This window comes from Leiobunum rupestre, chromosome 8 (assembly GCF_980474605.1).
Source record: "Leiobunum rupestre chromosome 8, qqLeiRupe1.1.hap1, whole genome shotgun sequence".
Lineage (NCBI taxonomy): Eukaryota > Metazoa > Arthropoda > Arachnida > Opiliones > Sclerosomatidae > Leiobunum > Leiobunum rupestre.
Window position 1 is genome coordinate 24,320,451 of NC_143391.1, and position 10,981 is coordinate 24,331,431.

The 10,981-nt window shown below is 38.3% G+C and overlaps 1 protein-coding gene across 1 annotated transcript; it reads right to left on the minus strand.

Moving 5' to 3' along the window:
- Positions 1–344: 344 nt before the first annotated feature.
- On the minus strand, positions 345–1,960 carry LOC149932820 (uncharacterized). Its single transcript, XM_090157187.1, has 3 exons — positions 1,405–1,960; positions 855–1,363; positions 345–788 (listed from the first exon to the last, which is right to left on the minus strand). Exons 1-3 carry the CDS (start codon positions 1,958–1,960, stop codon positions 345–347), a joined length of 1,509 nt encoding a protein of 502 aa, XP_090013313.1.
- Between the last annotated feature and the right edge of the window lie 9,021 nt (positions 1,961–10,981).

A 10,981-nucleotide genomic window follows, 5' to 3' on the forward strand; every position in this document is an offset into this window, starting at 1 on the left:
AAAAACACGATCGGCTAAATCTTCGACGGAGTCAGACGAACTTCTATCTACGGTTTTTCCTACGTTAATAGCCGCCGGACTCATGAAAGCAAAATTTGTATTTGGAATCTTGGATTATACATGTACTAATACAGATGCATTTATATTTATGATTTATTATTTATGTATGTTCTTCTTTAATTATGGGCAAAATGTTTGTTGTCAGAATTTGTTTTAAATATAATTGTGTATATCATTTGGTATTCGTTAGAAAATTGAATAACCACTGCCTAGAAAATTTACCTACAAGTCATGGGGGCCCCTTTCTTGTGGAGGCCCCGGGCTTTTGCCCCGGTTGTCCCGCCTTAAATCCGGCCCTGCTTGAGTACGGTCCCAGTATAGTAGTCGGAACCGATACGAACATCTAATTTTGAAGCAGAATGTCTCTCGAATGCGACGGGCAAATCAGCCAAGCCCAGACCTTTATCTTCCATCTGACGAATTATTTCTTTATCAGGGACCATGAATAAGGCTCCACAGACTTCAGGCGTTTCCAGGGCTTCAATTATGACCTTGCGATCTCTATCTCGACTGTTCTGGAGCTCCAGACGTACACGGTTTCGCTTTGTCATAATTGGTCTCTTACTGCCGAATGGATGGACGTTGATGGTCTCTTCTCGCAGAATTGGAAGCTGAAGTCGTCTGGACAGATCTTGTTTTATAAAAGACTGTTGACTTCCCGTATCGAGAAGACATCGTACTCGTGCAATTTTGTCCTGTTTGTCATTGGTCGCTATGGCTTCTGTGGTCTGTTACAGAACGGCACCCCTTCTTCGGATGCCATTATCTGACGATCGGACAACTCCGATAGTAACATCCTCGACTTCGTTTCTGTACTGTGCATCTTCGAGCTTGGCTTTGTTTTCCTTCGGTGTACTGGAGTCGCAAAGTGCAGTGTTATGACGCTTCGAGCAAATTTTGCACGATTTTCTCTTCGCTCTACAGTCCTTGGCCTGATGATTGTTTTGCAGACAAATGAAACAGCAACGTTTTTTCGTCACAATATCCTTTCTCTCATTGACGGTAAGATTATTACAGGAACTTGACCAGTGGGTTTTTTTATCACAGAAAAGGCATGGCTTGTCTGGTTTGCTCTGGACATTGGCATTCAGAGCTGCTGTACTTGAAAGTTTTGATTGTACGTGGCGTTTGGGCATAGCGTTAGCGTCTCGTGCATGATGGGATTCCTGGTCGAATCTTGAGGCATAAGTTCGTTCTCTACAAGATATTTCTTTTTGTAGAAAACTCAAAAGATTATCTACTTGAACGATATTTTCTTTATTTTGACGGTGATATGCCAGAGCTAAATCTTCAGGTATTAGGCCTAATATTATATATGTCCCAATAAACCAGAATCTTGACTACTTGATAACCCCAATGATCCAAGACTACGTATTTGTACTTCGCAGGAATCGAAAAGTTTTCTTAGGGCTACAACGTCACTGGACCTTTTAACGGGAACTAGCTTGGAAAATGTTATCATATGGGCATCGATAATTGAAGACTTATCGCCAAATCTTTGTTCTAATAGTTCCACCGCAGTATCGTAGGTTTCTGTGCTAAAGGGCATACCAGCAACGGCTGCAGCGGCGTCTCCCTCCAGGTAAGATAATAAATAATTCAACTTATGTTTTGTCGAGGGCGGCGTCTTAAAATGACTATAGAATCTTGGCCAATCTGAAGGATCTCCTCTGAACTTCCGTATCTCAAGCATGGGTAGTCGTACAGTTTGCCTGTGACTGTTGTTGTATTTAGAACTGGTCGTGGATTTTGCATCGTTCCCATCGTCGCATGAAACAGAATCGCTGTCACTTGTCTCTCTCTGATTTTTATCGAATCCTTGATTTCTCTCGTGACTGTGGGATTGGACTGCTTGTTTCTCTATTATTTTACGCTCGGCTTTACCTTGGACAGAGAGCATCCTGTCTAAATAAATTTGGTTGGCTTGGATCTCTTATTCGAACTCCGTGTCATCGTCCAGGTTTGCTTCAATCTCATTGTCTAGTTTCAGAATCTCTTCTTCTCTAGGAGCTAAACGGCTTAGAAGGTCTTGCAGGACGGTAACGTCTGGTGAAGGATTTTCCAACTCATGATCTATGGAATTAAGTAGCTTCGTTACCACCACGTTTTCGGATAAGTTTCTTGGTCATCTCCGTTACTGTTATCTAGATCTTCTCGTCAGCAATTGCAAATGAACATCGTATTGACTAGCACGGCACAGTTCCCGGGTTTCGGAACCAAATGATGAATATAGTTCGAAGTGTGGGAGAGCTTTCTTATGGAATGTAGAGGCGGACTGAAACACCTCTGGAATGCTAAGGGCAACTGTGGGCTTAAACTAACTTGGACTGCACGTAATTGACTTCTGACGAAATGAGCATTAAATAACTATAACAAAATACATTTATTTACAATTTATCCTTTTATCTATTTCTAATTTAATATTTTAATCGTGATTTTAGCAAGAGTTTTTAAAGTCGTATAATTTTATAAAAAGTATTAACACTGCGAGGCCCTCTTAGGGTCTGAGGCCGTGGGAACGTGCCGCTCATGCCCGTGCCTTAAGACGGCTCTGCATTTAGTGCGATGTCACTAGGTACGATTCTACTTAGGGCAATGTCCCTTGGTACGATGCCACTTTATTAGATGTCATTAGGTGCGATGCCAGTTAGGGCGTTTTCAATTTGTACTATCTTCTCTAATACCTGTCCCTTCTTAGGTGCAGTAAAATGCCCAGGGAACCTATATATCTCCTGTTTCCTCAGCGTAGCTGAGCTTTTTCCTATAATTACTATTATGTACCTCTTTATGAAATAAATAAAACAGTTGTAACGTAAAAATTGGTATATAACGTAAAATTAGGATTAAACACCGAACTTGAAAATTCTAGTTTTAACCAAGATTTGGAAATCGTTTCTAAAAGGATTTTTTATCTCACGCCCTCCTTTACTTCACGCTCGTCACTATAATTGACAGTTCGCCGAGTAGTCTAGAGGATAACGGGCGAATTTATTCGAAATCGTGCACTTTGTGATTAAAGCATAAAATTTGGTGTAAAAATACTTAGTAGTATATAAAATCAATAAAAGATTAGAGCCATTCGCTATCTCTGTTGTGACAGTTTTGACAAGCTGTCAAAGTCACTAGGATATTGCAATCGTAACTTTATGAACAACCCTTGCGAAACGCCTCCTTCGCGCCTTTTGAGCTAGTGAAAAAGACGGGGGTCTGCATATAAAGGTGCTATACGTATAGATTCGCAGTAAAGATTTCGATATTTATAGAGGTTATATATGAATTATTATATTTAAAAAATATTTTAACGGCATATTTAAATTACATTTTTATATTATGCGCGTTTCAATGAAAATTCTATATATATTTGAGACTACTTATAAGTATTTTATTTTAGGAAATTTTAGTTAAATAAAAAAGAACTCGTAAACAGTAATTATGGTGGCTCTTTTTCAATTAGTTTGTTTTTATTTAAAAAGGTTGACAATTATTTATTTAGTTTTATAATATTTTTCAAGTTAAACAGTTATATAATGCACAAAAAATATTTTTAACACCCTCCACATTTACATAGTTCAGTGCATGGTAGATTAGCTTTCATGCATTTACAATTACCGCGGCACCCTTTAACGCAACCGCATTTTATCATCTCTCTGCAGACATCACCGGCGGGTGCTAGAGTCATCCACAGAGGTTGCCATTCTGTACAGCCATTAGATACGTTGACTTTGGTCCACCCAAAGCTTGATGGCTGCGGTAAAATAGGTTCCCTGACTAGAGCTTGTCCCCAGACATGACCAGCTTGGTAAGCAACACGTAATAAGTGTTGTGACAACGCGTCTTCACTGGGCGGAATTAGTTCTATTTCACGGTTTTTCTGGGTGAAAAGACTTTGTCTAGCTTTGTTTACCGTCTCATCAGAGCTACACCGATCGTACATTAAAACTACGAATCTCTGTAGTATAGGTAAAACGTCCTTAAGAACCGATCTAAGAGGACACAACGCTAATTGTTTAAATGCGGAAGTAGCTTCTTGATACGCCTTCCATGTTGTCCAAGCTGTTTTCTTTCCTTTTCCATTAAAACATGAAGTGGTGTCGCATCCTGTTAGTGCGTGGAAAGCCGGCAAGGCTTCAGATTTGTCTGCGCCTAGTTTTCTTGATATTCTTGTGACGTCTATGTAACGGAAATCCTTTCCAGAGCCAAACGCGATAATCAAACGCTCGCAAGGAATTTTATTCCCAAGACTAATACCTAGAACCAAGACATCGGTGTCCACCGTCCTATTCAGAATGCATTTGCATCCTTGTTGCGCTCCGTCTAACGCGTGTAGAAACATCCTGGTGTCGGCTTCCTCGTGGGAGCAAGGCGAAAGGCTGGCAAAATTAGCTTGGATGGAGCTAAGAACATCTTCGCCGTTCGTAATATACAAAACTCCAGGATATTGAAACTTGACGGCGTGACTACTCAAAAAATTAAAAAGTTCTTTCTTGTTTTCGTTATCCCTTAGAAAGTTTTGCCAGTTTTTTGGCAAATCTTTGCGCCCGTCGACTCTAATTCTAATGCCTTTCCCACGGTTTTTTCTCGTGCCCGCTTTAAGGCTATTCTCTATGTATATGTCAAAGACTACGTCAACACGACAAACGGAACTGGTAAACTGCGCTGTTATGTATTTAGAAAAAACCACTGCGTAATCAAAAAACGTTTGGGCAGTTCCTGGCTTTATCATGTTTACGATCGCCGCTCCATCAATAACAACCATTTCGGATTCGTGAGATGAATTTATCTCCTCTTCGTCCAACAACAATGCTTCTAAACAATAAATTAAGTCGCTTTTATTTCCGAATCTCATATTCCCGTTGTTGGACAGTGACGGCGGAAACGCTTGATTTTCGTGCTGAAAAAACACGTCAAGATCGCCAGTCCGTACTTGAGACGCAATATATAGCCTCGAAAATAAATTTCGGTCACTTTTCACGGCTGATATTTGAAGTTGATCATTTGATTTTTCTTTAAGCGGAGGTCTGCCGAAAAGAGGAAATTTGTTTTTCTTCAAAACATCTGAAATTTCTACGCTGCAAAGGACAAGACGCTTCAGAAATAGCTCTTTGGATTGGAGTTCCCCAACAGTTTTAATTTTTTTTAAAGAAATTGCTGTTTTATTGTCCATAATTTGACGTGTATCCAATACCAGTAAATCTTCACCCACATCGGCGAAAGGATTTCCCATATCATTCAAGATCGATACGAGTGATTGAACTCCTTCCAAAAATTTCTTCTGGAAAGCTTGAGTATCCTCGTGGTGACATGTCTGGTTCTTAAAACTTCGCTTGTCAATTATATTTTGAAATTCATGAACAATTCGACACATTTCTGGTCCAGCTACCATCCATCGTAAGAGAGACGTAGGTCTTTCAGTAAGACCTATGGCCCCTCCATCGCCTTTGATAAAAGCATTATTTTGTTCGTGCGTTTCATCTAGCGGCATCCTTGAAAACGGTCTTGTGGTTTTATTGAAAGTAAATTTTCCCTTGCAGAACTCATCAAACGTTTTTGGGTGTTTATCTTGGAGCGAAACCATGTCTCTTAAGTGAAGAGACACAACCCTAGCATAATTTGAATGATCGAGAGAGTGAAAAAGCCATTGAATATTTTTCAACGCCTCAACGTATAGTCGAAAGTCACCTTCGTGGACAGCTCGGTCCCATGTAATAATAATAAAAAATAATAATCAGCTAGGCTAATACCCAAGGCACCACCCTAGGCCTAAGTCATCATGCGACTTTTAAGCCCTTAATTCAGGTGGCCGGGTTACAATGCGTAGGAGGGTGGTGGCAAGCCCTGCATGCCACGAGATCGAGCCAACAGCTCCCTACACTAACTATTACCGTTAACCTATACAAGTTTTTAAGGAAGGGGAAACCGAAGAACTCGGGGGAAAACCCCTTAAACCAGTGGGGAGAGAACTTGCAAACTCAACGCAGAAGGAGTTGTTTCGAGTTTTCACCCAGTGCCACAAGCTGGGATCGAACCCGGCTCCTCTTGCTGCGAGGCGAAAGTGCTAACCACTCCGCCACCCCAATGTTGATAGTTTGATTTTATTTCAAATTATTTCAACAGCCTTTTAAAGGCTAATTAACTATTAATAGTTAATTTTTCCAAAAAGCATTTTTCATGGCTAGCTAACTATTAGTAGATATATATTTTGAAAGTCTTTCTCGAATTATAAGTAGTTTAGTCTTTTCTGTTCTAATATTTTAGCAAGAGCGGACTTCTACCTCCTCGAGGTTTAAAGAAGCCCTAATGCGCTTGTTTAAAATATAAACACTTAGCTAAATGACTAGTTGATAGTTTGATTTTATTTCAAATTATTTCAACAGCCTTTTAAAGGCTAATTAACTATTAATAATTAATTATTCCAAACAGCCTTTTTCAAGGCTAGCTAACTATTAGTAGATATATATTTTCCAAACCGCCTTTGTCAAGGCAAATTACTATTATTAGTTATTTTTCTAATATCTTAGAAACTTAGTCTTATTATTTACTAAGATAAATATTCCTCGAGAATTAGAAGGATTTTAGAGATACATTTTAGATAATTATATCCGGTAAATTTAAGTATTGACAAATTAAAAAAAATTGTAGAAATGAGTGGGAGAAAATTTCCGTCCGGAAGCCAAAGTCGCAAAAAGCGAAAAGCCAGTCAAGAATTTTTAAATTCTCAAAAAGGGGCTCTAAATAAGTACTTCAAAACTTCAATTCCAGTCTTAGAACAAACTCAATTAAATGCAATTGCGAACAAACTTGACTTACCAACCACTACTGAATCTTTAAAAAATCAACTTTCCCACAACGAAAACAAATCGCTAGAATCCGAACCAAAACAAAATAGTACTGACAATAAAATAAGCTCATTGAAGGACGCTATCGGGGTTCATGTTGAAAGTAATCTTTCAACTAATAAATCGAACTATGTTATAAATAAACATTCTATGTTGCATACGAGTCAAAATGTTTTCGATAAAGTTGTAGAAGGCATTGAAGAATCAGTTATTGATAATATCTTAATAGGAGCTCCTAGTGAAAGTGAATCAAACAATTCAAATGACATTGCACTTTCATTTGTCGCTTCCAGGAATTCCCGAGAACTCCATGAGAATAGCAGTATCGTGCACCATTTAACTCCTGCTCTATCTGATTTAAATGCAACTCAAATTATTCCTGACATTAGTATCGACATGGATTCTCCACTCACTCAACCAAGGCTCTTATCATTTCCCCAAACGATTATTAGGGGTCAAAAACGAAGTTTCAATAGTATTTATTATGTAAAATATCCCTTTTTGGAATATTCTGTAGAAAATGACATGGTATACTGTTTTTGCTGCCGTCATTTTCCAAGCAGTGGTAAAAAACATATTTCACAACTGGTTTTAAAAATTGGAAAAATATTAATGAGAAATTTCACGAACATTTTACTTCCGAGAAATCGACCCATAAATTAGCGGAAACGAAGTACATACATTTTTTACAGTCTAAGAAACGAGGAGCTATAACTTCACACCGTTTAGATACTATTCGAAACAGAGAAGTTTTATCCGCCCATGTGCAAATTGTTTTAACATGCGCTCAACAGGATATCGCGTTAAGAGGGCATCGAGAGAACGACGATCAGCAAAATCGTGGAAATTTCATTGAAGTCCTAGAATTGTTAAAGCGCATTTCACCTGACTTAAAGAAAAAAGTAGATAGCATGCCCAATGTAGCAAAATATGCCCACGGATCAATACAAAACGAGCTTATTAACACTAGTGGTGCACTTGTTCAAAGAATGATTATTCAGGATATTAATGATTCGGGTGGTTTTTACGCAATAATTGCTGAAGAAACTAGGGACAAAGGCGGTGTAGAACAACTAAGTGTTTGTGTTCGATTTACCACCACTAAGGGAGAGGTTCTTGAAAGGTTTTTGTCTTTTGTTGATTTACATAAATTTGACGCTGAATCTTTATCTTCCGCGATTATTAATATTCTTTTATCAAATGGGTAAAAAATATCAAACTGTGTAGCGCAAACATATGACGGAGCGAGTGTAATGAGTGGAAGTAAGTCGGGAGTGAACATTAGGATTAAGGATGCTGTGGGTGGGATGTGTCCATATGTGCACTGTTACGCCCATCGCCTAAATTTAGTTTTGGTGGATACCTGTAAGAATGTACCAATAATTCGTGAAACACTTGGTTTGTTACGGGCAATTTATACATTTCAAAGTAATTCGTCACTTCGAAGTGAGTATTTTCAAAAGGCCCAAAAAGAGCTTGAATACGATGTAATATTAAAATTACCCCAGAGTTGTGACACTAGATGGTCCAGTAAAAAAAATGTATACATTTTTTTAGAACTAGATATAATGCTGTAGTTTTAGCTTTAGAAAACTTAATTGAAAGTGGCAAATCTGAGGAAGCAGCCGAATGTAGAGGGTACCATTCCCAGCTTCAAAATTTCAGCATTTTATTAATGGTCGTAGCATTAGATGAGATTTTAGGCGTAACAAATGTGTTGTCTGAATATTTGCAAAATCCAAAAGTAGTTATAACTCAAGCCGTAGCAATTTGCGGTGCCACAATAAAAAAGTTAGAAACAGACCGAAATTCTGAAAGATTCGATCAAATTTGGGATGTTGCGAAACAATTAGCTCTCTCAGCCTCAATTCCAGTACCAGAAAAGAATAGTTCCGTCAAAGTACCCATGAAAAGAAAAATTATGCAAAACTAAAGGTTAAAAGGTACCATAATAACGGGTACTATAGGAAGTCGGGAAACGGAGTTCAAAACTATTGGCGACCAACTTAAAGCAACTTATTTTGAAATTTTAGATAGATTCGTATTAGAAATGAAAAAAAGATTGTTAGAAAATTGTTCTATTTATGAAGAACTTTGCGCATCAGACCCAAATTCGAGCGAGTTTTTGAACGTTGAAAAAATTACTGCGTATTGTCAAAACTACAAAAGATTTAATTTTGAAATGGAGTCTCTGAAAAATCAGGTCAACGTTGCTAAAATGTTATTTAGTACCAAAAGCGGTGAAAACATAAACACAGAAAGTTTGCAAACGCAGCTTGAAACCAATGAATATCTTAAACCTCAAAATTTTCAAAATGTTTCCGATTGCTATAAATATTTATTGACATACGAGCAGGCATTCCCAGATCTCGTAAAATATTTCCAAATTGTATTATGCATACCTGTTGCTAATACTATTTCAGAGCGTAGTTTTAGTACACTTAATAGACTCGAATCATTTTTAAGAACAACAATGTCTGAAAATCGATTAACAAATTTAGCCTTGCTCTCTATAAATAGAGATTTATCTAATAGGTTAAGAGACAATCCTTTGTTGGTTGTTGACGAGTTTAGTAAAAAAAAGAGAAGAGTGCAATTTATACTTTGAGTTAAATTTTCAAATTTTTAAATATGTAGAAGCTATAAGAGACATATTGGAGGGCAAGCCACAGCTGCCACCAAATTATAAGGGGTAACTAAAATGGTAAGGGCCACAAAATTCTTAGGGGCCACAAAATATTTAGCCCACCCGTGAAAAAACCTTAGCGCCGCTACTGCTTCTCAGGCCATCGCCATTGGATTTCTTTGGCTAATTTGAAAAGCGGCTGGTCGCAAGCAATGACCGGTACTTGCCCAGGGTTTAAAATTGCAGTCGCTTTCTTTACAACATCCATTGAATGACGAATCATTGCGACGGATTTTGAATCGTCTGGAAATAATGGCAATATAGCAGACGTTGCCAAAGGGTATTCTAAACTTTGAATATTTCTGTTAGCATGCTACCCCGCCCCTAGAGACGTGAATATCAGTTTCGTTACCATCTTCAATAGTTTTTGTGACGTGTTTGCACCATTTGAGCTCCTCTTCTATAGCTTTGTGTATTAATGGGATGTTTGTGTTAAAGTAATCAGCTAAGCCGGGAATTGTTGGTATTATCGAGCGTTTTTTTCGTAACAGGAATTGGTGGTATATCCGTGTAGTCCAATGGTAGCATGGCAATTTTTTTTCCTGTTTTTGCAACTTGATCCAAACGATTCTGTGGTGTACCGACGTTTCCAAGTTCAGGATGTTGAAATAGGGATATGCCGGTTCCGTGAAATGAAGATTGTGAGCTTGTAGCGGTTGGATTATGGTCAATATTGTCAACGGCTGAAGTCGTGAAAACTCCAATATTCAAGGATTGAGGGCATACAGCCCCCAGGTTTTTAAAATGATTTACAGCTGCATTTCCAAGATCAGTGGAGCATTGTAGTACACGATCGTAGCTAACGGATAATCCTAGTCTGTAAAGTGTTTCCACGATAGTTTTAGATCTGGTTTTCGAATGTATCATCGTGCCCAAGAAAAGCGGTAGAGGAACTTCATTTTCTTCGCTGTGCCTTGAAACACTTGATGAACCCGGTTTTAAGGAAGTGTTAAAGGCAACTAATTGAGATATGGAGAGACAGGGTTGAGAAAAATAATTTGCCTGAGTTTTTATGTTCGATCCACGGATAATCATTGTGATGAGTGTTATTAAAGAATCACGGCATCACTTTGACAATTTTCGTAAAATTTGCCGTCGAAGGACGTAGTTGGCTTTTTTAATATGTCTCTTCGCACGATGCTCGCGGCGCGTGATAAGATTACGGTTTCACTTTCGTCATCAAGAAGACAAGCGGACTTCAGAGATTTTACAATGTTTTCTTTAGCGGAAAACAAAATTTCTCTTCCTTCTCGGTGAGCTTGAAGTTGGGGGAAAAAACTTAAGATTTTGTTTTTAAGCCGTGTTGAATGTATATCGGAATTTCCACCTAGTTGATTAACTCGCTCGTCGAAAAGTTTTTTTTAACTCGCTGAGTATTAAGACACTCCTCTGGGTCAAG

Coding starts and splice junctions, on each gene's coding strand:
- LOC149932820 (XM_090157187.1), bottom strand. CDS start 1,960: ATGCTCTCTGTCCAAGGTAAAGCCGAGCGTAAAATAATAGAGAAACAA. Junction 1,364..1,404: donor TGGATCATTGGGGTTATCAA/GTAGTCAAGATT, acceptor ATATAATATTAG/GCCTAATACCTGAAGATTTA. Junction 789..854: donor ACAGAAACGAAGTCGAGGAT/GTTACTATCGGA, acceptor GTTCTGTAACAG/ACCACAGAAGCCATAGCGAC.